The 26172-nt window shown below is 48.9% G+C and overlaps 1 protein-coding gene and 2 non-coding genes across 3 annotated transcripts in view; 1 reads left to right on the plus strand and 2 right to left on the minus strand.

The window, feature by feature from the left end:
* Nucleotides 1–2670: 2670 nt before the first annotated feature.
* The window catches only part of Sarm (sterile alpha and armadillo motif), a 172204-nt gene continuing 148702 nt past the window's right edge, over nt 2671–26172 (plus strand). Inside the window, exon 1 of the mRNA XM_065452438.1 lies at nt 2671–2742. Coding sequence (XP_065308510.1) covers nt 2686–2742 — 57 coding nt within the window. The 5' untranslated portion in view covers nt 2671–2685. The remainder of the gene's footprint in view (nt 2743–26172) is intronic.
* On the minus strand, nt 18241–18312 carry TRNAH-GUG (transfer RNA histidin (anticodon GUG)). The gene has a single exon. It is a non-coding gene; the product is annotated as a tRNA-His (tRNA).
* On the minus strand, nt 18776–18847 carry TRNAH-GUG (transfer RNA histidin (anticodon GUG)). Its single transcript has one exon. It is a non-coding gene; the product is annotated as a tRNA-His (tRNA).

Here is a 26172-nt window from a genome sequence, read left to right on the forward strand (position 1 = left end):
GTTTACAAACTTTATACCACGGAACTATCTATGTGATAAAGAAATCGATAAAGGGTATTGTATTGTATTGTGTTATATTGTATTGCATTGTATTGTATTGTATTAAGGAATGGCTTCAAGGGCTATTTTGGGGATAAGGAAGGAAGGAGAGCGGTATTTATAGCCATTTTAGGAGCTACAAACAAAAAAAATCCAAGTCCTCTTTCTTAAAGAAAGATGGTTCAACGCGAAGCTTTGCCCCAATGCAAACTGAATCAAAGTCAAAGTCCAAAGCTAACGACCACGCAACGAACCTAATAAATGCTGAGCGACCCGATGCCATGCATATGTGATTTGATTGCTTGTTTAGGATTGCATTTTCCAGATCCTAAGACGAGCCCGTGTTCACGCGCACTTGCTGTCGCTGATGTTTAAGCAGGGGAGCTCAGTTAATCGCGACAGGGGTGGTGTCATGCCTAAAATTAAATTATGGGGTTTTACGTGCCAAAACCACTTTCTGATTATGAGGCACGCCGTAGTGGAGGACTCCGGAAATTTCGACCACCTGGGGTTCTTTAACGTGCACCTAAATCTAAGTACACGGGTGTTTTCGCATTTCGCCCCCATCGAAATGCGGCCGCTGTGGCCGGGATTCGATCCCGCGACCTCGTGCTCAGCAGCCCAACACCATAGCCACTGAGCAACCACGGTGGGTGGTGTCATGCCTAGCAGGCGCTTCCAGTAAACTTTGTGCGCAGTAAACTTTGTGCCAGAAAGAGTAGCGCATGCGCTACACTTTCTGAACTCTTCGCTTCGCGTCGTTATCAGACACTGCCCGGCCGGCCAGTCGACGCTGGCGCGGTACCGCGAATGTAAACTGTACTGTTCCACGCATATGTGTAGGTTGGCTTCCCTGCAATGAGTTTTAAGCGCTCACGGACGAATCGGTGAGACGTAGAAAGCTTCGCTTTAATATGATGTCGCTATGCGTCGCCGGGTGAGTCTTCCGCTGAATTGAACGATCGAGCTTTCCCGCGTTGCGTCACCCGTCTCAAAACGCTGCAGGCGTTCTCTTATTTGGGAAGCGTTATTATATTACTCCGACTTTCCTCAAAGGAGAAAGCGCAAACACGGCGCTGAATTAAATGGAAAGCAGAAAAGCCACAGGCGGGACGGGCGTTAGGGGTATGTCAAATGAGCGGTTATCGTTATCGCCCTCATTGGTAAATAAAACAATCGCGCGCGTCCACCAAATACCCCCCCCCCCCCCCGGCTTAGTAAACAGTTGTGAGCAGCTAACACTCTCAGCTTTGTTCCCTTTCTGCCTGTGTCGTCTGAACTTGGTTCTTCGGTAATGCGGTACCCCAAGCGACCTAACAGTCAACTGTATTACCCGTTGTCTTATTTCTACTTCGTTTCTCTGTTTATTATTTTTTTTTCTTGCATGCATTTTTTCCTTTCTGCGACGCGATGTCCCAACGTTACCTCTCGCAAACGGGTGCCCCTTCGATCCCCGAGCGTTCGCTAAGTGCATCACCATCAGCATTGTGGTCGGATGGCAGATTTACGCCCTGCCACATTCCCTTTTTCCGTGGACGCGCGCACGTTCTTTTCGTATAAGCGATCTGCGCGCGACGCGTGTCAACGTCGCGACGTATACCGTACACTCTCGAGTAAGGGCCGCACTCGTGTATAAGAGCCACATTCAAGGCTTGGCAGCCCAAATAACGAGAAAAGAAATTGTTTAAAGAAAACAAAAAGTTCGTTGACACCGCAGCTCGCGCGCAGTGCCTTCGGACAATGTCTGAAGAGCTTTAAAGTCATAGGCGTATATCTAACGCCATAAATGGTACGGCGTACGGCTGTATCCACGAGTGTGCTATAACCATTCGAAGCCTGAGCAACGGGGACAGCGACAGTGGTGACTATAGGGGTGTATTGCGCATTTGCGAACGGGCTGATGTCGCGGCCGTGTTGCCCTCATATATGTACGCATGAAAAGACTTGCGTGGACTTTCTCGTTCCTGTGTGATAGGTTACCATCCTTTAGATATATTGGACTGTGCTTTCGGTGCTGCTGCCCGTAAAAAAAACTGTGTGTGCTTGTGTTCACGTGAGTATAGTGCTTGCCGAGATATTCTTCTCGCTTTTCCTTTTTGTTCTCTTTATTGTTGCTCGGGTAATGAATTTGATATTTTGGTATAACCGGCTGTAACGTAGCCTACCTTCCCATGTTTCTACATATATACGTAAAAAAAAAGGCTTCCACTTGCTACAAAGGAATCATTACACGGGAATTACGCACGACCCGGAAAAATTTGACCGATATGGCCCCAGTGACCCCTGTGTAAGGGCCGCACCTCGTCAAGATCGTTAAGAAAAACAAAAGTGCCGTCCTTACACGAGTGCATGCGGCATGTACTCCCCGTGGACTCACCCGACCATTACGTCCCCGGGCATAGCTCGCGGTCTGCCAGCGGCAGCAGCGGCGGCGGCGGCGGCGGCGAAGTTAATATACACGCACAGCAGCCAAGGTCGCCGACGGGCGGTCTTTCGCAGACAGGTCTCGCTAGCCACCGACACGGCGCCAGAGCATCGCTCAAGCCGTTTGTTCGCCAAGCAAGCCCCTATAGTATGCGCATTGGGTGATCAGTCCACCGGCGGCGCAGGCAGGCGTCGTGTGCCCCAACGCGAATTTGTGGCACCATGTTGTCGCACGGCGGCCCCAGTGTCATGGCGTCGGCTCCCGTTGTCGTGTGCGCGGTGAGTTGGACGTCGGCTGACCAGAGCGATATGTGCGGTTACCGCTAGTGGCTAGATCGCGCTGGAACTTGCTGCTTCCGAGCGCCGCTCTTGGAATGTTCTTACCAAACAAGGTTTAAGCAGCAGATAGTTGTCGGCGCACCTTGACGAGCAAGACCGAGAGCAACAAAGTTGACTAGACAATATTCAGATATACGAAGGCGACATACACAGCATATATAAACCATTCATGATCCCGAGGGAGCAAGTGGAACGGCGGATCGCCGTCTCACACGAAAGCCTCTATTCTCTTCAGGACTAGAATGGACTAGAATTGTGTGAAATCTTCCACAGGCAATTGTTAAACATTTATGCTTGTGTTCGCTGAAACACCCGGAATATTCAGACAAAATTACCTGAACATATGAGACATGGGTTCCATTCTGCCCAATACCAAATAAATTTTAAAATGTCTTTTTTTTTTTTGTCGCTGAAGAACAGCACATATATACGCAGCTGCGCACACCCATGTGATCCAAATTGGCGTCATAGAGGTCCATTGAAGAGCGGCACCTACCCTGTTTTACATACTCAGTGGCCTAAGTTTGCGTGACGGTCGTTCATTGATAAATGAACGATACAAAAAGACACAGCTATTGGGCACTTTTCTCTTGGGAGATAATGGCAACTTGCTGTTCATGATCTGAGAATGCCTGCCAAGCGCACCACAGCCCATTCTTATTCTTCTGATTATTTTAGTCTCATGATCCGGATCTGCAGTCACTACCTGCCCTAAGTAGATGTATTCTCTTACCACTTCCAGTGCCGCGATAACTATCGTAAACTGATGTTCTCTTCCGAGACTGTTAAACATTACTTTAGTTTTCTGCAGATTAAATTTTAAACCCACCTTCTGCTTCCCCTGTTCAGGTCTCACTAGATGCCGTTCTAGCGTTAAACGTTGCCAGGTTCAGATTCCAATCGTGTCCTGTCCGGACCCAGAGATTCATAGCACCCTATGCTGCGTCACAGGTCTGAGCGCCGCCGTGGTCAGTTGCTTCGCAGCTGTTGGGGACTGAGGAGCCGGGGTTTGATTGTTGTATACATATATGAGGTTGTGACCAAGTGCTGCACCAGGGTGGACAATCCTGCTCTGGTGAGGGAGTGCGCGCGTTAACGGTTCTGGTCACTGGGATCAGGCCGCACACCAGGCTGGTTTGCGCAATTTTATCAACACGCGTTTTTTTTTTAATCAGGTGGAAAATTGCGCGGCACCGGGATTCGAACGACGGTCCTCTTGCACGCGAGGCGGATGCTCTACCTCTATGCCACTGCTGCATAAGCACAATATAAACTGCGATAAAGATGTTCATAGGAGGTTGTTCGGCGACCCGGCAAGTACCTAACCACGAAACGCTTACAGCCGTGATACAAGTTTGACGAGCACATCACAAGCCCTAAGATTAACGCACACGCAAGCGCACAGCAGCCACGATGTGGTGCGGACAACGACAATGGAGTCATTGTTTTCCTTAGCATTGAATGCCTTATATCGCTGGCTTCTTGCGACACAGACCCTGACCAAGCCTGAGAGGGTAGGACATAGTAAAATAAAAGGACATAGTTCTCGCCCAATCAACCACTTTGCTCTTCTATAGAGTAGCAGATAACGACCAACGCTGCCTTAATACCGTACCGACTCGTGTATAGCTGCAGTCGTTGCTTATATACTTTTTCGTCGACATTCTGCTCAAACACTGTGTGGTTGCATATACGTGCAAAACTGTACGTGTGTTTTCTGTTGTGCAAAGATATATGTTTCATGTTCCACTGTTTCTCATGGATGACTACAGCTAACTACGAATCTATGTAGATTCGTTATTTCAAATGAGCCTCAGTGTACGGAGCGCTCCTGCTCGAGTTTATGGCTGCTAATGGACGCGGCTATCTCGATGCTTCAGGGGAGAATGGCTCTTGTAACATCATGTAACCACGTGTTCTCTTCTTTATTTTTTGGGTGGAGGGAAGGGGGTCGGGACGGGTTGGGAGGGAGGGTTTGGCTTTTCTTTTTCTTTTCTGATGCACGTGCAACATCTTCCTTTCTATGTTGCGATGATGGGTTGAGGCCGTTATACAGCAGGCAATACGGTAATTGGTCGCCTTGGACGACCGTCACCCCGGGAGAGAAGGTATAAGGAACGAAAATATGGAATGAACAGCGAATGGTGATTTGTTATCAAATCGCGCTTTATCCTATACCCACGCCTCGCCATCGCTCACGACATGTGACGTCGCTTTAGATACGCTCCTCCTGGACACGTTCGAGCCCTCAAACAGGACGCGTAGCGGTTCGGACTGGTTATTGTGAGTTACACTGGTGTGACTGGTTATTGTTAGCGTGAGTTACAACCAGGCTTCAACCATGGTGCGCTGCCGCTCGTCGAGGATCGCGAGGGTTCGATTCAGGAAAGGCACCGCAGCCTGCGAGGGCGATTCGGTGAGTGGCATGGCATTACGCGCCTTTGTAAGTGCGTGTGCACCTCGTACGCCTGTGTTATCTATGCTCATTGTAGGCCGGTTGTGTGCCCTACGCTCGCATGCACTTTCGCGCGAACGCAGACACACGTATATGCGGTGTAAGATAGAAGAGCAATAAATACGCAAGAGATGTGGGGACGCATAGAAAACAAAAAAATAAACGCAGCAAGATAGCGTCATCGTCGGGATATGAAGGGACGCGCGCTATATGCAGGAGTGCCGGAGCTCGTCCCATGTTCGCGTGCGTAGATTGGTGAAAGTAAATTGAACAAGTCGTCCCTGAACGTATGGCACAACGCGGCACAACGGGATAAAACGACAGCGCATTCTATTTGTATAAGCTAACCTGGGTCATCCGCACAGAGCAATTTTTGGAAGTGTGTATTGTAGGGGTTGAAGTACGGACGTCGGGATGAAGACAAACTTGGGAGGATTTATTCTACATTATGTACAGGGAGGTGAACGTCCAGTAACTGTCGTACTGTCATTACGGGCCGGCAGCAACTCGGACGCTGCGGCCCGCGGTAAGAAGTTCGAGAGAGGTGAATCAGGGAATCAGGGCCTGTCCCAGAATGCTCAGGTCTCTCTGGAAGGCTTCTTATAAACCCTTCGAGCACTGTAAGTCACGTCATGTTTCACCAATGGGAGAGTCCGCTCCGATGACGCCACTTTCAGCCAATGGTAGGCGCCCGTGTCGTGGTGTCGCACCTGGCGGCTCTCTGCGGTCTTGCCTCGCAGACTGGCAATCCACTTCTTCTAGGCTGGAGAAGGAGGGGGGGCGCTCATGCTTCATTGCACAAGGGCCCACCTGCACCCGGTGGCTCGGCTCCGCAGCGGTAGCAGATGCCTTCTTCAAAGCCGAAGGGGGACGATTGAGCTCCATTGTACGAGGCCCCCTTCTAATCCCGGCGACGCACGAACTTGTTGGCACGTGAACTTGTTGCCTTAAACTTGTTTGCTCGGCCGCTTCTCTGGAATGCACTTTCCTGCTTCTGCATTCCTCAATTAGCTGTGCTGCCATCCGATGTGGTCTGGGGAACTCGAAGTAATCGCAGGAAACAGCTCCATATCTAACAGCTCGTCCTCGCCCCGGTTGTTCTGAATGGCCGGTGAACTCAATTCGCTGGCCATGAGGAACGCTGAAAGAAGCTGCAGGGTACTGGGGTCGAGCCTCGTTTGACAACCCTCGGGATCCTGGACCCTGGAGAACATACGTCAAACAAACCAAACAACACAGCGCTGCACCACGCGTAAGCGCAGGCTCTTCACCCCTGACTCGCCAGGCTATTACTGAGTCAAAATCAACCCTGATCTTTTAGTTCCCCCAATTTTGACCAAACAGTTCCAACCACCCCTCCAAACAGCTATCCATTTCTCCTCGATTGCCGACAAGACCAGAGTACTATTGTTGTTGCAAAACAAAAGGGTCGTTGACGATGCAAACAACAAATAAAAACAGCCGAACATAACTTAAGTGGCCTAACCACACGAACAGCATGTTTCCAATCTATCGCAGTGGCGTACTTATCGCACGTAATGGTGCCACTGAACAATCTGGTCAACCTCACAAGTACGTAATCACAAGCGCACTAGCCTTGTGGTCACTAAACAAAACGCGTACTTGCGTTGTAGGCAAACTTTTCATTTACGCTTACTCACGTTTCTTCCCTGAAAGTCCTACAGGACACGTGACGTAAACGAACAATTAAACTCGCGGGACTTACACACTCCGCAGAACTCTTAAAATGATGCGTCTTCTACTAACTCTTTCCACGCACGTTCACTAAAGAAGTCAGAATACACGGCTGCCCTCACACACACACTAGCAACCCAGTCATAAAGTCTGCTTCCTTCCGTCCACACAGGACACGCGCTAATGGAACTAAGAACGCTTCTCCGTGCAAATCATGCACTCACTCAAATCTACGCGCTTAACCTTACAAAATTCAAAAACGCTTAAAAAGAAAGAAGGTTAAATAACACACGCGCTTTACCATAGGCCTTTCGACGATAACCTTGACCTTCAGGTTACTCACACACACACAAAAAAAAAGCCTATCTACTTATTAATGAGCATCTCGCGAGACTACATGTTTACATAAACCTCATCTTTCAAATCACGGAGCTTTCTCAAACCAAAACATAAACAAAGCTCATACCTTACACGGTGAAAGAAATCCTAGTCTCAAATCGCGAAAACTTTCCGATGCTCAAAAATAAAACAAAATAACTCGTTTTACTTCTACGGAAGCTCTCTTGGCCTCCCTTTCCAAACGCTTATGTCTGACTCATACTTTGAGTCTAACCCGGGCTGGGCGTGGTCTGAAAGCTACTCTGGCTGCCGAGAGACAACAAAAGGGCTGATTCACTATCAGCTCCCCCAAGACGTTACGGTCTCCTGCCAATTTGCGTCCCCGCGCCCCGCTTTCAACACGAACTCGATTGACCGCGTCGCTACTCCCCACCTGGTCTCGTCCTGCCACCTTGCGTTTCTTCGAACTGCACGCTGAGCTGTGAAAAGAACTACGGAACGACGAGGAGCTTAACAGCCTCGTGCCCTTTGTCCGCGTCCGTGCAGAACATTCTTCGCCGTCCCCCTTTGACCGGTGGCTCGAACGTTTAGGATGCGTCAACATCGTCAGTGACGACCGCACCTTTCTTCTCCTCGCGCCCTGCCCATTTGGGGTTCTCGCCATCTTTGGCGGCGCTACATTAATTACCGTCTTTCGGTCTTTACCGCGCTTCTTTTTACGGCGCTTTCTCTTTGCACTCGTTTTCATGTCGCCTTCTGCCTCGTGCTGGCCGGTACACATTTCGTCGGCCCGGATCGGCCTCTTACCCGCACAGTCTGAGTGATTTACATTTAAATCTACTCTCACTTTGCCTCGACTGGCGGACAGCCCAACCGACTCTGGCACAATGCAGCAGGCTTTACTCGAGTTAGACAGCTCGCACTCTTGCGAACTGCCCTCTACTACATTGCCCAGCTCACGCTGTGCATCGGCACACAGCCCGTCGGTATCGATCGCTGTCTCACGCGCACAGTCCGAATGATTATTAACTGAACCATCCCTCTCTAGGCTATCTAGACTGGCGAAGAGCCGCACCGATCCCTGAACAGTGCAGTTGTTCTCTCGTGGACTACGGAGCTCGCCATCCCGAGAACTACTCTCAACTGCATCGCTCAGCTCGCACTTCACTTCTGCACGCAGATCTGGCTCTACATGGGTGCTCGCGTCTGTCGCGTCAACAGTACCCTTTTCTTCGCTAGCAACCTCGCTAACATTACCAGCGACGCACACACGCGGTGACTGTGCCAAATTGTTCGCAGCTGGCCTAGCTGTCTCTACAGTCATCTGTTGGCACAGCACCTCGTCGCTCTCCTTGCGGCCTTTAACGGCCTCTGTTGCCACTAAGGCATCGTTAGCAGCTAGCCCTTTCCCTTCACTTATCAATCGGCAGCCAATCTCACAGGCACTACTCTTCTCGTCGGCTTTTGGCGAAAGTCCGCTAGACACTTCCTCATTCTTTCGCTCTGTACTTCCTACAGAATTCTCAGACAGCCGTTGTCTCTGTGCCAATAACTGATCACAATACTGTATCTCTTTGATCAGTGCTGCCTTCTCTCTCTCATACTTTTGCTCACGCTCATGCTTACGTTCCTGATACTCGCGTTCGCGTTCATTCTCACGTCCGTGACGCTCACACCTAAGAGTAAGTTCTTGAAGCTCATGCTTCCGTTCATTTTCGCGTTCTTCACGCTGACGCTCACTCCTAAGCTCACGACGCTCTCGCAAACGTACACGACGCACACGCTCCCGTGGCTCCTGTATCACCTCCCAAGCAAGCTCAATGCTTTTCTCATCATTGCCACTATCGTTAATCGCCTTTATGATAGCTGGCGTTTCCACCCGTTCGTCCGCCTCAACTCCCAAATCGTCGCACACCAACAACAAGTCTAACCTCGTCAACCTTCTGAGATCCATGGCAGCTGCCCCGACAGGTGGTTAAAACTGTTTTCCTTAATTAATTTGTGCAAACACACAATGCAACAAACCCCCGATTCCCAGAACTATCAAAATTGAACACACAACCTTTGAGTCTGGCGAATCATAAGGAAAAAAACCACGCGCTCACTTACGGTTGCAGCACTCTTTTTTTTTTTTTATTGCGATGAAGGCTTGCCCTTAAGGCATAATTGTTGGAGCGTATATGTGTATTATATGTGTGCTGTGAGGCCTGTGTTGTGTATGAATTGAAGCAGTGTTTTGTGAAATCTGTTATCATGTATCCAGCGGTCATAGCTGGTTGTCACACTGTAGCGGAGGCCGGCTTGCAGTAGGTGACGCGAGCGTTCCGAACTTAAACCCGTACACGTCCATATTAGGTGGTATGCATCTGATTCCACCACAGGAACGGAGCAGTATGGACACGTAGCACCCAGTGGTAAATGCGACCAGTTCCACCTTGAGACAACAGCCGGTGTAAGGGCCACCCCGGCCCGAAGCCTCCTAAGCACAACTTCCTCCGCCCTAGTAAGGTGAAGGGGGAGGGAGCAGACACACGGTGGGATAAGAGCGCGTGTGTCCTGCCGGAGAACATTTTTACGGGCTCGCAGCGAATTACGGGGTTGGGGTGGGAGGGGAATAGGTGGAGGATCAGGATTAGGAGGGCAGCGTGCCTGCTGGTCAGCAGCAATGTTGTGAGGGTTCGCTGAATGGCCTTGAATCCAGTGTACCTTGACGCAAGTAGCTGTCTTACTATTCATAGTGTGTATTCTCTCGCAGATTTCCATCGCCTTATCGACCTTCTTGAGTTCCTGCATAGCCGCTAAAGAATCCGTGAAGATGTCTAGTTGCTTGATGGTAGGCAGCTTAGATGTCGCATCTTGCATAGCGTCGTAGATGGCTTGAAGTTCCATTACTAGAGCGCTGGCTTCCGTAGATAAATAGCGCTGGTGGCCGCTGATGAAATTATGCGTTGTACTCAGGAATGATGTCCTTCCGCCGTCTGGGAGAATGGCAGCATCCGTATAGACTTTGCAGGTGTTAACGCATGATGCAGCGACGATGTTGTGTTCGTCAATAGTACGTGTTGTATCGCTGCGTCGTAACTTCGTTGGCTTATTAGTTGTGATGCTGGTGAATTCCCAGGGAGGCATTGGACAGGGCTGATTGTCAATCCGAGAGCCGCGGTGAAAATGAGCATGCAGCGCAGCGACAGCCGGAATAAGTTGCTTTTTTATTTCACGTGCTTTTTCACGTTGCAAAATTAGCTCTGCAATTGTGTTGAGCTGGGCATGTTCCTGTAGGGCTGGTATCGGAGTGATGCGGGGCAGTGCTGTGATTGTGCGCATAGCATCGCGATTAATCGTCTCCAACTGTGCTAGCTGTGCCAACGTCAGCCGTTGAAATTGTGCTTGATATAAAATTCGTGGCTGCAAGACTGCACGCACCAACCGTCGAGCTACGTCAGTACGAGCTCCAGCTGCTTTTGCTGCAATGCGACGAATAAGGTGAAGTGTTTTTGTCGAACTCTGTCTGGTTTTACGGAGCCAGTGTGCACCACTGCCGGATTGGTGAATATCGAGACCCAGTATGCGGACCTCAGAAGCCTCAGGGATTGTTACTGCGCCGAGTCTAAATGTAAAGGGGTGCTGCGTGATTCTTGTGCGTCCTTTCTTGTTGGCCACCACAACATAGCTTGATTTTTGGGCGGAAATGTCCAATCCTGCTTTCCGAGCGTAGTTGTTCAGCACATCAAGGGCTTCTTGAAGCTGTTGAGTTTGTCTAGATATATCTTTATGCACGGACCACAAAGTGACATCATCTGCATAGATTAAGAACCTCACATCTGGAATCCGATGTAGTTGCCAGGCTAGAGGTATTAGAGCAACGTTGAAGAGAAGAGGAGCCAGAACCGAACCTTGTGGGACTCCTCTGTTCGATGTGAAGTATCCTTCTTGCCTTCCATCTACTCTAATCGCAAATGTGCGATTCTGAAGGAATGAGTAGATGAATCTTATCACCCGCGGTGGAAGTCCCAGGTCGATGAGGTTGGATATAATGATTTCATGGTCTATATTGTCATAAGCTTTCGTTATGTCTGTTGCTACTACCGTGCGCACAGCGTGACTGTGTGGAGAAACCTGTAAAACATCGTCTGATAAGATAGAAAGTCCGTCTTCAGTTCCCAAGTAAGAACGGAATCCAATTTGAGCAGGATGATATTTATCGTGGCGTTCAAGCCACCAGGAAACTCGTGTGGCCAGCATCTTTTCAGCGAGTTTGCAGACAGTTGAGGTTAGTGAAATTGGGCGTAAAGATTGCAGGCTATTTGGAGACTTTCCTGGTTTCGGAATCGCGACAACAATTGAGTGCTTCCAATCAGGTGGAACGTTTCCAGTCTCCCATACTTTATTAATAGCCTGAAGAAGTGCGTCGAGAGCTGCTCCTTCCATGTTCTTGAAAACCTCATAAGGAATACCATCGGGACCAGGTGTTGTTCGTTTCTTCGAAGTTTCAATCGCCGCTATTAGTTCGGCCATGGTGAAAGGGCTGGATATATCGGATATGGAAGCTGTGTCACACTCATCAATTTCGGGGCAGTTTATAGGTGACGCTTGATCGTATTTCGGGAAAAACGCTCTAGCAGCGTGTTCTGCAAATTGATGCGGCGAACTATGCATCGCTAACCTAACGCTCGCTGCAGGGTCAGGTTGCTTATGACCGCGTTCCATTGACCGGAACGTGCGCCAAAGTGCTCTGTTTCCAATGCCCGATCCAAGATTCTCGCACCATTCATACCATCGTCGTCGAGAAAGTTGCTTTTCGTGCTGACGCGCCTTCGCCGCTATATGGTTAGCACGTGCACGGCTACCTGGTGCATCGGGATTTCTCGACGCATACAATTCCGCCTGACGTCGCTTTGCCCAAAGTTGCAAAAGGGTGAGGTCCGGTTGAGGTTGTTCCTCGTCAACTGTGGTTACAGTGGTGTTCCTCCGTAGCAGTTCTTTCAAAGCGGGAAGAATTTCTGAGGGCTCTGAGGGTACTTTATCAGTCGATGATTCCCGAAACTTATCCCAATGCGTGACTGTTACTCGTCGTCGAATTTTCTTTATGCACGTTCTGTGCAAACCAATTATTATTGGCATATGATCACTGCCCCATGTATCTGGTTCCACCCGCCACTGCGGCATTCCAGGACCCAACCACCACGTGAGGTCTGGGGCGTTTGTTCTAGATACTGCGGGTACAGTACAGGTAGCCACAGCATGATGGTTCAGCAGTGTAAAAGTGGCATCGCTCATGATGTTTTTAACTTGGCATCCTCTTCGTGAGTTGTACTTGTACCCCCATTCTGTATGTGGGGCATTGAAGTCTCCACCCACGAGAATAGGAATTCCCGGGTACGTAGACCGGAGATGGGCTATCCACCCCAAGTTCAAACGTGTGCGCTGCGGTCTGGCGTAGAATGACACTAGAATGACAGGAGTCTTCACTGGTCGTGTCAGGACCCCGACAACTTCTTGATTACCACTACACCATGGCTCCAGGTCAATCACTGTGTGAGCAATTTGCGATGATATATAAACTGCAGCTTTCCCCGGAGCTGAAGCCATTGTAGTAGCACGTCTATCTCTAATAGATGGGTTATGGTACCCATTAAAATTGGTTAGGGAGCATAGCTTATTATGCTCTTGAATAAGCAGTGCCCACACATGTAGCTTATTGTATTGAAGCTTGGTTTTAATTTCTCCTAACTTGGAGTTTAGGCCCCGACAATTCCACTGAAGAATTCCATCCTGTGACAGCTGCTGCAGAGAATTAGCCATGATGCAGGCAATTCTGAATGAGCAACGTTAGCTGAGCAAGTTGATCTAAAACTGCTGTCCAAACAGCTTGGTTGACCTGTGGTGCCGGACGGGATCCAGGCGTAACGGTGGCATTAGCAGTGGTTGAAGCGTCACGTGTCGGTCCTATTTTCTGACGACGCAGAATTACCAATTCTTTATGTTTGCGTAGTCGCTCAATCTCTCTGGCCAGTGCGTCTATCCGAGCGTCAATGTCATCATGGTCATCATCTGACTGATGCAGAGGTTCCGGTAATTTCTGTTTCTTTGTCTGCGACTGCTTGCCACGTTTAAGAACAGAAGAATACAGTTGTGTTTCTGGGGCTTTTTCTTCTTCTACCAGGAGCATCTCTGGCTCTTCTGCAAGAACCTCATAACGATTGTGTGTTGTTACTATAGTCGTTTTTGGTATAGCCTTTCGTATCCGGATTGTGGCCTTCTGTTTAGTCGGACAATTTGTGCTTGTCAAATCGTGCTCATCAGATTTACATAAGCCACATCGATATCGTGGTTGGCCTTCTGGTGTGAGCTTTTCTGGATCAATAGTACGCTGTGGGCAAAATGCCTGCATGTGTCCACGTTGAAAGCAGCGGTAGCAGAATATTGCTCGAGGGAGGTATGGTTTAGGTCGCAATATGCAACCATAGTAATAAAACCGTTCTGGGATACATTGAGGGCCCTGTACCGTCACTAAGCATGTACGGCTTTTGCCCATGAATCTAGCTGCGAGCACCCTGTGTGTCGTGGAGGTCAATTCACGACATATTATCTCAGGGGTGTCTTCTGGGTCAATGCCATAGACAACACACCTCTGTATATTAGGGCCCGATGCAAAGTAGCACTGCACAGGCAGGTGTTGATCTTCTGACAGCGGGATAGATGTTAAAGTGCACATTTTCTGCACATCACTGAGAGATGCCAAGTGCACAGTGATCGAGTTGGTAGATTTATATGCTGCGAACCCTTTGTATCCGGTGGTTTCAAGAGATTGGTCGATGACCCTTTGGACATATTTTGTGGCTACTGAAGTTATGTCGTAGCATGAAAGGGGCCGTATGTGAACTCGATATGATTGAGAAGGGGTGGGCGTTGGGTAAGACTGAGAGGGAGCGGGCGTAGGGGAGGCCGTGGAGGAATAGTCTGGGGTGGCCCTTACCTTTTTTGCCGGTTGCTCCGATGCGATGGTGTCTTGTTGAAGCACGTTGATAGGGGGACCTCGCTTGGCTGCATTCGTCGAACCGCCAGAGGGCTGCACGTCCATAGGGTCACCAGTGTCCGTCGGCACGACTGCGGATAGGTTCACATTCACATCACGAAGAGGACTGTCCTTCGGTGTTTCATCTTGGGTATTCGAGCTATCGGATGCACACTTCGGCTGCATGGTTGGCATGGATGTTGTCACGCGCAGCAGTCCGGTGGAAGGTACAGATGAGGAGCTCACATCTGGCACAAACACTTCTTCTTCGTCGGGCGAGCGCGGCGGCTCGGCCGCACTAAGCCTAAGCGCCAACCGTGCTTGTTTTGAGTCTATCAGACGAGCAGGATCAGTAGGACAAGGCAAAGAAGAGTCCTCACCAGAGTCCACAGGTCCCCATAGGCTTCCGATGAGCTTCGTATCCGGATAAGGGCGAGATTTTCTTTGCTGTCGAGCAATTTCCAAGGAACACAAGGAAACCACGTCTGCGTGGAAACGTCGTCGTCTTCCTCCTGCAGCACTCTGCCATCCGGTTCATTTGTCCGCTGTTCCCGTTTCCTCCGGACTCCCTGGGTCGAAGGCTCGCTCCTTCTTCGCTGCTCCCAGTCTCTTCGGACCTCTTTCGACGAAGGCTCTCTCTTCTTCGCTCTGCCCGGTTCCTTAGGATCTCTCTCGACGAAGGTTGATCCGTAGCGCTGCCACCAGCTGATGCATTCGGAGGCGATCCTACCGCTGCCAACCAGATGTAGGGGTTGAAGTACGGACGTCGGGATGAAGACAAACTTGGGAGGATTTATTCTACATTATGTACAGGGAGGTGAACGTCCAGTAACTGTCGTACTGTCATTACGGGCCGGCAGCAACTCGGACGCTGCGGCCCGCGGTAAGAAGTTCGAGAGAGGTGAATCAGGGAATCAGGGCCTGTCCCAGAATGCTCAGGTCTCTCTGGAAGGCTTCTTATAAACCCTTCGAGCACTGTAAGTCACGTCATGTTTCACCAATGGGAGAGTCCGCTCCGATGACGCCACTTTCAGCCAATGGTAGGCGCCCGTGTCGCGGTGTCGCACCTGGCGGCTCTCTGCGGTCTTGCCTCGCAGACTGGCAATCCACTTCTTCTAGGCTGGAGAAGGAGGGGGGGGCGCTCATGCTTCATTGCACAAGGGCCCACCTGCACCCGGTGGCTCGGCTCCGCAGCGGTAGCAGATGCCTTCTTCAAAGCCGAAGGGGGACGATTGAGCTCCATTGTACGAGGCCCCCTTCTAATCCCGGCGACGCACGAACTTGTTGGCACGTGAACTTGTTGCCTTAAACTTGTTTGCTCGGCCGCTTCTCTGGAATGCACTTTCCTGCTTCTGCATTCCTCAATTAGCTGTGCTGCCATCCGATGTGGTCTGGGGAACTCGAAGTAATCGCAGGAAACAGCTCCATATCTAACAGTATACTTAGAGTGCATGCCTGTTCTGTCTCATATTCTGTGCGCCGTCTATATGTTGAACCCTTTCTGGAAGAGTTCAGAACCCTCGTTCTCGTCCACTTTTCAGACCATGTAAGACTGAATCTGTCGACTGACTACCCCTCAGATGGTGTCCCACGTTTAGCCAATTGGATTCATATAGCCTTGGTACAATCAGTCTGAGGAGCTAAGTCGCCAGACCTAGGGGCGAAATGCGAGAACACCCGTGGGGTACTTAGATTTAGGTGCACGTTAAAGAACCCCTGGTGGACGAAATTTCCGGAGTCCTCCACTATGGCGTGCCTCATAATCACAAAGTGGTTTTGGCACGTAAAACCCCATAATTTAATTAATTTACTTTCGGCAAACTTGGGCTTCCTTTACAGTTGCATTCAGCGCCCTTGGGGCCGCTTCACATACCGTTTTGTACTGTACGCTTGATATGACCGTGAAAACAAGCGATGTACGTAAAACGAAATTTTTTCAAGGTACATATACCCTACGGTATCACAAATACACAGAAGAAAGAAAGAAAGAAAGAAAGAAAGAAAGAAAGAAAGAAAGAAAGAAAGAAAGAAAGAAAGAAAGAAAGAAAGAAAGAAAGAAAGAAAGAAAGAAAGAAAGAAAGAAAGAAAGAAAGAAAGAAAGAAAGAAAGACATGACAAGACAAGACATGAAAAGTAAAGAAGATTCCTTTCGTCTAAAATTCAGCATGCATGCCTTTCTGACCTCTTACTCGGCCAGATTTATTGCATTCCCTATAACATAAGCATGTCATGCAAAGGCTCTTCAGGTTGCTTGCAAGGCAAAAACCAGGTTGAGGATGGCGTAGTGCGAATGGGCCCTTGTATAGAGGCACTGAAAGGACATACCAAGTCAGAATAATATACCGTGGTACGTCCTGCTCTCAGAACTCTCTGCACACGTTTCGGCTAAAAAAAGAAAAGAAAGCCGGTCATCGGAGACTTACAGTGCACAGCGATTTCGAGTTCTGGGTATTTCACGCACAATCCGCGGCACCGATGGCATGCTAATTTTCCGGAAATTTCCTAATAATTTAATTAATTTTTTTATCGCAGTTGAGCAGCAGTAGTCCAAAAAAAGATATTACGGTGACTGGTCGCATACATTCAAGTGCAACTTGAGGTACTTTTTGTGACATACCTAATATAGGTTCAGCAAGCTGTTAAGCTCGCGAAAGGCGCTCAATCTTGAAAGACGGGGCAGCGCGAGAACAAGGCGACGCGGAGGTCGCTGAAGTAACGTGTCTTGTCTTGCCTTGTGTCCCAGACAGTGGCGCATACCCATATGGGGGATTGGCCAAGAAGCAGGCGGTTTTTCGTGTGCTTAGTAGTAAAGCCAAACCAGATTTAAATTGTGGAGCGTGAGACTAGAACTGTAATTTAGACGTATGATGAAAATATTGTGAAGAATTTTGATAAAATAAGTTAACGTGAATAAATGAAATAAGAGAAAATATTGATAATTTTAGAAAGTCAGCAAGGTACTCTTCTTGTATCTCTACTAAAATTGTAAATTGCAAGAACAGCATCCCTGTGGCTTGATCCCAGTGAGGACGCACCAAAAGAAAGAATGGTTTGTGAGGTTAGCGATAGTCCTTCTCTTCTTCCCAGCAGACTCCACTTCCTCTTCTTCAACAAATGTGGCGCGACAATATTACGTGGCCTCTGTAGGACGTTAACATGTCTGTCATCATGGCGAAGTAGCTCAACATGAGCGCCGCACCTTTATAGTTTTGTGTCCTTTATAGTAGACGACGCCTCCTCCTCTAGTGTTTTTTGTTATTGTAGCGCCTTGATCTCGGCATTGCATGAAGCAAGTAGTCATTTCTATTTCCAGCACGCGGACCCCAGACAGCAGCCGATCGTCCGCGGCACCAAGTGAATTCTGCCCTCCGACTGCGTTTCAGCGCGCAGAATTGCTGAACGCAGATATTTGAGAAAATATATTTACTGCATTGCGAGGACATGTACGAAGAGTACTGGCCTGAGGAAGTTTTGAAATGGTAATTAATGTTGTATACACATGATCCAACGAAGCCAAGAACAGTGTGCGCAGAAGTATATTTACATCATGTTCTCAGTGCTGTCACGTCATCAGTCTGCGGAAATATCCTGGTGACTACGTATGTATTGAGGGAAAGAAATGCCATATCTACCACTGTTTCTATAAGCGCCCATTTCAGCATGGAATTTGCAGTCACTGATCCAGAGAAGCCCCATATACAGACGGCTATGCAATGAAATTGAACGACTTTTCACTGTTGAGAAAGAAACGGTGAGGAAACGATGAAAGAAACGATGATATTCTAAGAATTGGCAAGAGATCGCCGTGAATAACTCGAAACGTTCGTTAGTAAACTAGTGGGTATGGCGTGTGGCCATTCGCCATTGTATCGCGGATGGGCAGTCAGTCATAAGCAGGGTGGCACAGATTAGAAAAAAAAACGAAAAAAAAACATGCCGTGACCAGGATTCGAACCTGGGTTATTGCGGCCACAACGCAAGGTACTAACCACTATACGATCACGGCTGTCCTGCGGGACGCGAACATGGGAGTTTCGGTAAGCTGTCAACACAGAACGCGTATAGGGTGCAGTTAGGTTTTTGTACCGGTAAGGCAAATTTCTCATTAGATGCAGCCAACATCACGTGGTGGTATGACCAATGCCGTAAGGGATCTCCACGAAATAATTCCCACCACACGTGGGAAATTATGGGGAATAAAGTTTGCTCCAATCCAATCCACACACGTGGTACTCCTTAATATGCACCTAATCGAAGTACGTGCGTACGCTGGAGTTGTCGCGGCATCGAATTGAAATAAGACAAATAACGCGATACTGGCGACAAGACAAAAATGTAAAAGGAAAAATTAAGCGACCGCAGTGAGTTGTGAATCAGCGGCTTCGAACACGCTCGTCGTCGTCAGGAAAGTACATGGTCAGTGCAAAGTATTCAGCGTGGGCGGGGGAAAAAAAAACTAAAAAAAATTGTGCCGTGACCAGGATTCGAACCTGGGTTATTGCGGCCACAACGCAAGGTACTAACCACTATACGATCACGGCTGTCCTGCGGGACGGAGAAAGAGCGTTTTGTGAGCGACGTCATGGGAACCTTCAACGCATTTTTATGGATCTTTTTTTTTTTGGCCGGTCGGGTTTCTCACTCTTTCCCTCACATCTCTGCGTTGTTACTTTGCTCTTTCCCTCCCCCTCCCCCGAGAGGTGTCCATTTTATCGCGCCGAGAAGGGCGTTCCCCGCCGCAGCGCGCTTTCCCTCCTCTCATTTCTCGTATCCAGCACAAACTGGGTCACGCCGGCTTCCGCGAGCATCGATTCCTCGGCGGGCTCGACATGCTTTACATCGTTGATTGAGATCCATAAGGTCGTTCTTCTTCCTTTTCTTTTTTTTTTCGTTCCTTTTCCTTTTTTCTTCTCTTCTCCTTTCTTCCTTCTTCTTTTTTTTTTTGTCACCTCTCTACAGCCTATGGGTCACGGGAAACATACTACAAAGGCCTGTTTTTCACTGCATAGTTTAATAAATAAAAGTCGGAGGAGGGGGAAAAATGCAGCCGAGAGCGGCAGAAGATTAGGTGGATTGATTAGACCACGAAATTATCAGGCATATAATCGATTCAGCTGGGGTGGCGAGACTAATTAAGCTTACGCAACACAGGGGCAGCCATTGGGATCGCTTGGAGAAGCCTCGATCCAAAGCCTTGATCATTCCAGCAGTAGAGCATGCTGGAATCATGCTTTCATTATTGAAGCCCTTTCCTTCTTTATTTGTTGTTTTTGTTTGCTGGTTTGGTTCTCTTTCTTGCTTCGAAACATTGCTTGAAGAATGCGGATAAAAGTGAACCTGGAGGTTACACTTCCCGTTCCAGTTAAAGCGCCAGAATTCGTCATCATCATCATCAGCAGCAGCAGCATCCTATTTTATGTCCACTGCAGGACGAAGGCCTCTCCCTGCGATCTCCAATTACTCCTGTCCTGCGCCAACCGATTAAATGACGCTTAAATCCGTAGCGCCCCAGGTATTTCTCCGATTTTCGTGGATACGGGTGCTTTTTTATGAATGTGAATCTTAGAACAGTGGTCAAGATGCTACGCCTTTTTTTCGGGGTCCTTTTTTATGAATGTGAATCCTAGAACAGTGGTCAAGATGCTACGCCTTCTTTTTCCTGTGTCGTGTGTTTCATGCATTTCCGGTCAACAGTTGACCAGGTACTGCCAGTCTCTGACGTCACGGGAGCTCATGCAGGAGCTTCAACGTGGCGTGGGCCGCCTATGTAATTCGCTCCTCTATTGTTTTCTGGATTGCACAAACCTCTTCCGCCGGTTAAGAACACCAAATCCACAATGCGTGTGTATCGTCCATGGCAACGTACTATATTTTAACTTTATATCTTCATTTATAAGTATTATTGACGTTACTCACGCCGCGAGTGCATGGCTTCGTGGCTATATATATGGTGTTCTGCTGCTGAGCACGCGAGGTGACTGGTTCGACTGCCTGCTGCAGCGACCTCGTTCCGCCGGTGACGGAACGCGACAGCGCTGGCCATCGTGCCTTCAGGTGCACGTTAAACAACCCCGCGTGGTCAAAATCAATCCGGAATGTCCAAATGCGGCGGGCGTCCCTCTTAACCGACTGTGTAGTTTGGGGGGCGCTAAACCCTACAGTTTAATTTAACTTTACGCATCGGTGTAGGCGGAGGGCATGAACCACGTATAGTTTTGACCGTTTACAAGCCCATTTCGATTATTTGGTTCTCTGGTCATTCGGCAACTGAATTTAGCGATACAGGCGGCGGCTGATTCGCATATCCCGCGCAATAAAGCAAAACGTTCATCAGCCGTCGTCGTGACATTGGTATCGCCATTGATATTGTTCGCAAAGTTGCTCTTGTGGCCTCGAAGAATCAAGTTTCCCGATCCGACTTGAGGTAGGTCTTCATTCTTCTCCTTCTTCATTCTGTAACTATTATTTTATAATACGTATAGCTAGCTCTTCTTTCGCTCTAACGAAACACCATTGCGGCATGAGAGCATGTGTCAATCTCTCTCTCTCTCTCTCTCTCTCTCTCTTGTTATGTTTTGCTGTCTCCGGAAAATATGTCGGCAGAATTAAACGAGCAGCGCGGAACTTTTTCTCTCCTTTGTCCTGTTTTGGGGCTGTTTACCGGTCGGCGGTGACAATCTAATAAGGCAGGCGTCACTTCTCGCTTCCCCCACTGCGCCGAGTTCCATCTCTCCACATCGATCCATCGTAACCGCCGCCGAGTCAATGAGTTTCAGGATTCCTGCATATCTCTATAGTACGCACGTCTGCGCCGCGTGCATCAGTTAATCACAAACTGGCGGCTAGCTGTTTTGGCCAAAACGGGATTCCACAAACGATTACGCGAGGTGCGAAGGAGAAAGACACGCTCGAAGAGAGGAATAAATGTCGCCAACGGCTGCGCACTAAAGAATGCACGCGGGCAGGTTAGCCCGGACGTTTAATTAAGCGCCTGCAGCCCGAGAGAACCGTTCTGCGAGCGGAATGCGAGGCGCGTCCCATTGTGACCCGCAGCGGCGGCACCTCGGGTGTGAATAATAGAACGCGCTCGCTTGCGCTTCGCTCATCGCCGACGCGCCAACGAGCCGCGTCGGCGCCGAGTTGATGGGCTGCCGAGTGGCGGGGAAGTGCGCGGCTGGTTACGCGGCGGGCCATCTGCGCCGCTTGTACGCGGTAAGCAAGGCGCCGTGCGGCATGTAGTTAAGGACGCGACGGGGGTCTGCGTTCAATGTATACTGGGCGATACCGTGATTCTGCTGCAATGTTGTACGGGTGGTTTAATATAGAGACCACTGAAGAATGACTGTACCGGAGGGCGCTGGACGGCAGGCTATCGAACCGGAACCTAACCGAAAACCGAGGGAGAAGAAAGAAACGTTGTTTTTGCTCGAACCGCAATTGAAGCAGAATGTTACGATTTTTCTCTCTCGGGAGGGAAAACTGAAGGGGGAAAAATAGCGCTTTTCGGTTAAGGCTGACCATCTTTTCTGGAGCTTTTCATCCACGCATTGCCTGCACTATAGTGGTTCAACTATGCTACCTTATTTGTAAACATCCACTGTCTTCCCGTAATTTTAAACATAGACGCACCGCTGGAACGGTTTTTAGTGTATTTTAGCGGTTTTTAGCGCTCGCTTTGTGGACTTAATCCGTCGCTGGTGTATAAGCACAGACGTTTCAGTGTTTCGTGCGCACTGCTCTTGGTATTTGTTTACTGAACAGGTCAGCGTACAGTGTTTGCTTGTCCGGACAGACTACACGCCGTGGCCGCGTGCGTCGACTGAGCTTGAAAAGGACAATGAACAGGACGCTAAACGGTTCGTGCGTATTGGCAACTGCTTGGTGACGCAGGCCGGCTCGCGCAGGCAGGGAGAAGTCGCGACCGAAATTATGTAGGACGAAGCTAGTGCTGCTTCTAGCGGATGACGTCATGTGCATACCCCCTATACGGAGGCGCGCTGGAAACGTGTAGTTGCGGAACAATGAATAACTTGATACTATGAGCTGTGATCATGATGGTCACGGCTTCAATATTTTTGTTTCGTGTGTGCTAATGCAAGGTCAAGATGTGGAGGCCGATGGGTTAAGATACAGACACAGAAAATGTGTTTTCCCCACCACCGCCACTGTCATCATCATTATCATCATCATTCATGTGAATTGCAGCACGAAAGCCTCTCCCAGCGATCTCTCATCGCCCGCGTCTTGTGTCAATCGAGGCTTGTGCCAACCGAGTCCAAGCTGCCTGCAGACATCCTAATCTCATCTCACATATAATACTCTGCTATCTACGACGCCGTTTCCGTTCCCTGGTTTGACGTAATAGTTCTGCAAAAACCCGCAAGGTGGAGAGAAGTAATTAATTCGTAGCAATTGCTACAATTGCAATTGCTACAATTTAATGGGTGATTGTCTCATTTTCCCTAAATTAATTTCTTCTCTCCACATTGCGTGTTTCCGCAGAACTATTACTTCAAGCTCTTGCCTTTGCTTCGAGTTGTTGACAAATTTGACTTCGCCTTGCCATCTGTTAGCTGCCTCGTTAGCTCAGTCAATAAAGGAAAAGAAGCCTGGTTAGCTCAGATGGTAGAGCGGCTGCACCGGAAAGGCGGTGGTTCCGCGTTCGAGTCTCGGACCAGGACGAATTTTTCTTCAACTACAAGGCTCTTCTTTCGAGGAACCCGTACGGGTTTTCTTTGTAGCAATTGCTACGAATGGGTGTATGTCTCATTTTCCCTTAATTACATTTTTTCCCGAGGCACCCATTTTGTAACTATATTGCAGACCAACGGTGCAACGGTACACATTGCAAATCCTGCCCCCAACTCTCCTTCTTCCTCTCAACCTCCACCAGGACATCATGTCGCACCCATTCGCTCTCTAAATTCACACTCCCATCTTCCTGTCTCTCGGTGTCACACCAGTCATTTTCCGTTCTTGATCGCTCACTGCGCACGGTCCTTCTTTTATGCGAAGCATATTACGAGAGCACAACCCAGCTCCTCAGGCGCGGCGGTGTTGCCTTGAATGACCTTTGACCCCATGCCATACCACGTGACACCGTGACAGAGGAGAAACGGGGCTTCAACTCGCGCCGTCGCTCGCGGCGGTATATAAGCAGCTGCGCTTGCCTCTGCTAGACATTTTCTAGGTGGCTTTGATCGGACGCGGTGAGCGTCGAGCAACGCAGCGTTCGGCGCGACAACGAAATTTCTAGGTGGCTTTGGCTCAACTCTTGCAAGATGGGCTGGGTGGGAATCGAACCAGGGTCTCCGGAGTGTGAGACGGAAACGCTACCACTGAGCCACGAGTACGATGCTTCAAAGCGGTACAAAAGCGCCTCTAGTGAATGCGGTGTTGCCTTAGAAACGAGCTGTTCTCGTGCGTCGCTTGCTCAGGCGCACATTTCGTTGTCGCGCCGAACGCTGCGTTGCTCGACGCTCACCGCGTCCAATGCGGGCCGCATAGTCGCTGCGCCATAGCCCATTGTCTTACACCCCTTGGCGGGTCGACGGGAACGCTGTCGCGTTCCACTCTTGAAGGCGAAGCAGAGTAACGCATCAGTTGTTTCTTCGTCTAGCCGAACCAAATATAGCCAAGCAACAGCAGTTCACCAGGCTAAACAGTGGTTCAACAACTAAAATAAAGGCTAGTATGCTTCGCATCCTGGGCTTAACCTTAGCTAAGCCACAGCCATTTTTTTTTTCATTTCACAAGTTACAGCCATGTATAATGTACTAGTATAGAATTCACTGGTGGTACTTTTCGCGGATAACGTTCAGCTGCCCTTCACGTCTTCGCAATGCCTGCCGTATGCGCTCTAACCCGTTTTGTTACTTCATCAGTGCTCTCAAAGATGATGGTGGAGCGCACGTTAGACAAGGAGATCATCCCGTCTGAAGTTCACCACACACATTACTCGACGTTTTGATGGGTGTGTCAGTCAAAAGGCGGCCAATTTATGCAGATGGGAGGGCTACTTTATGTGGGATAACGCGCTGTCTTTAGTGGGGGCGATAATTTGCGAAAAAAGAGAAGAGCATGACTGACCGACTCGTTGCCTTTTCAGGAGGCGGGCATCGACTTGGCGTAGCAACGCACACGTACATACGGCTGTGTGTGTTTGGGGGGGGGGAGGAAGCAAACAGGGTGCGTGACCTTTTGACCGTTTTCAGTGGAGTTCGTCCTTGCTTCTACTCTATTTTTTTTTTTAGAGGCGTCAGACTATTGACGAGGTACGATAATGCTGCGATCTCAAACTGTGTGACCGAGATAAACTGATCAAACCCACTTCCTTGTGTAAGAATGCAATCTTTTGCTGCACCCTTTGGTCTCGCATCTCTCGAGCAATGAACTATTATTTCCCCGACTGTTCATCTTTGTGTACCTTGTGGAAGGGAGTATAGAGGTTATAGCCTGCCATTTTATCTACACCGATTTCGCGAAGCCTGTTAGAGGGCATCGGTCATCGCTCCTTGTTCATGATGACAAGACATGGCAGTGCGTTCAAGCTGTCGTAAAAGAGGTCGTGAAAGAAACTACATATACACGCTGGCACCCACTTTTTCTAGCCGTTATTGCAAGGTTCCGGTATCAGTATTTACAATGAGCGCCCTTTAATTCCGCGCTCCTCGTCAGAGCCGCTCAGCTGTGTCCCTCCTACGTCCGCAAAGCAATCAAGACGATAAATAAAATATATGTACGAGAATTCAAAGATGAGGAGACGCACCGCCATGGGAAGCTGGGCCTAATACTTCCTTTAACGTTTAACCTTTCGCGAGTTACGAGATACTCTTGGCTATTTTCATTTAGTTAATAACCATTTGTTGCCTCAACTCATACTTATGAGTTTTGACCACGGTTTTGACTTACTGCTTTCGACCAACGCTTATGACTGGGAAGGGCGTTTTTGAACGCCTATTCCAACTGTGCCAGAATGTGCCCGGTATAGTCAGACGTGCGACTCTTGCAGGTGCGAGGAAACCATCGGGCGCACCAACGTCCCGTTTTCCAACGTCCAACGCCTCTGCCTCTATACGCAACTTGAAACCCGCCGGCCTGCAGCTCATTTTCTCGGCATAAGATATATATATATATATATATATATATATATATATATATATATATATATATATATATATATATATATATATATATATATATATATATATATATATATATATATATATATATATATATATATATATATATATATATATATATATACACGAGCCCTAGTTCACATTCTGAAGGGCGCCGGCTTGAGTGACCGTCTATAGAGTCCTCCGGTACATGTTCCATCGTGCGCGCAGTGCTGGCCCTCTCGCTCTTTGCTTTTGTTCTCCCTTTCCCTTATGCCCAATGAAGGGTAGGAAACCGGACCCCCATCTGGCTCACATCCCTGCATTTCCACTCCTCTCTCTCTCTCTCTCTCGGCGCACCCTCATTCGCTGTCCCTCGCAGCACAGACGAAGGCAAACGCTATCTCTCTCTCTCTCTCTTTTTTTTTTTTGAGCATCAACTACACGCGCCGCGTTGACTTAGTCGCTACAGCGCTCCGCGCTACTGAACGCAAATTCATTGGTTCCGATGTGAACGCAATGCAGAAACGCTCACGTTAGTAAACTTATAGGGGGCACGTAGTAGACTTATAGGGCACTTTGGTCTATAGTTATATTCTATACTGGAAAATAAAGGACCAGGTCGTGCTGTAGAAGGACCTAAGCTGTAGAAGGACCTGAGCCTATCAAGCTTCGTCACGTCTTCCTTCGCCCAAACGGCGCATAATACGAGGAAGCTCTAGCTGTGACGTCATTCTGACGTAACG

The sequence above is a fragment of the Dermacentor albipictus genome, chromosome 2, assembly GCF_038994185.2.
Source record: "Dermacentor albipictus isolate Rhodes 1998 colony chromosome 2, USDA_Dalb.pri_finalv2, whole genome shotgun sequence".
Classification (NCBI taxonomy): Eukaryota; Metazoa; Arthropoda; class Arachnida; order Ixodida; family Ixodidae; genus Dermacentor; species Dermacentor albipictus.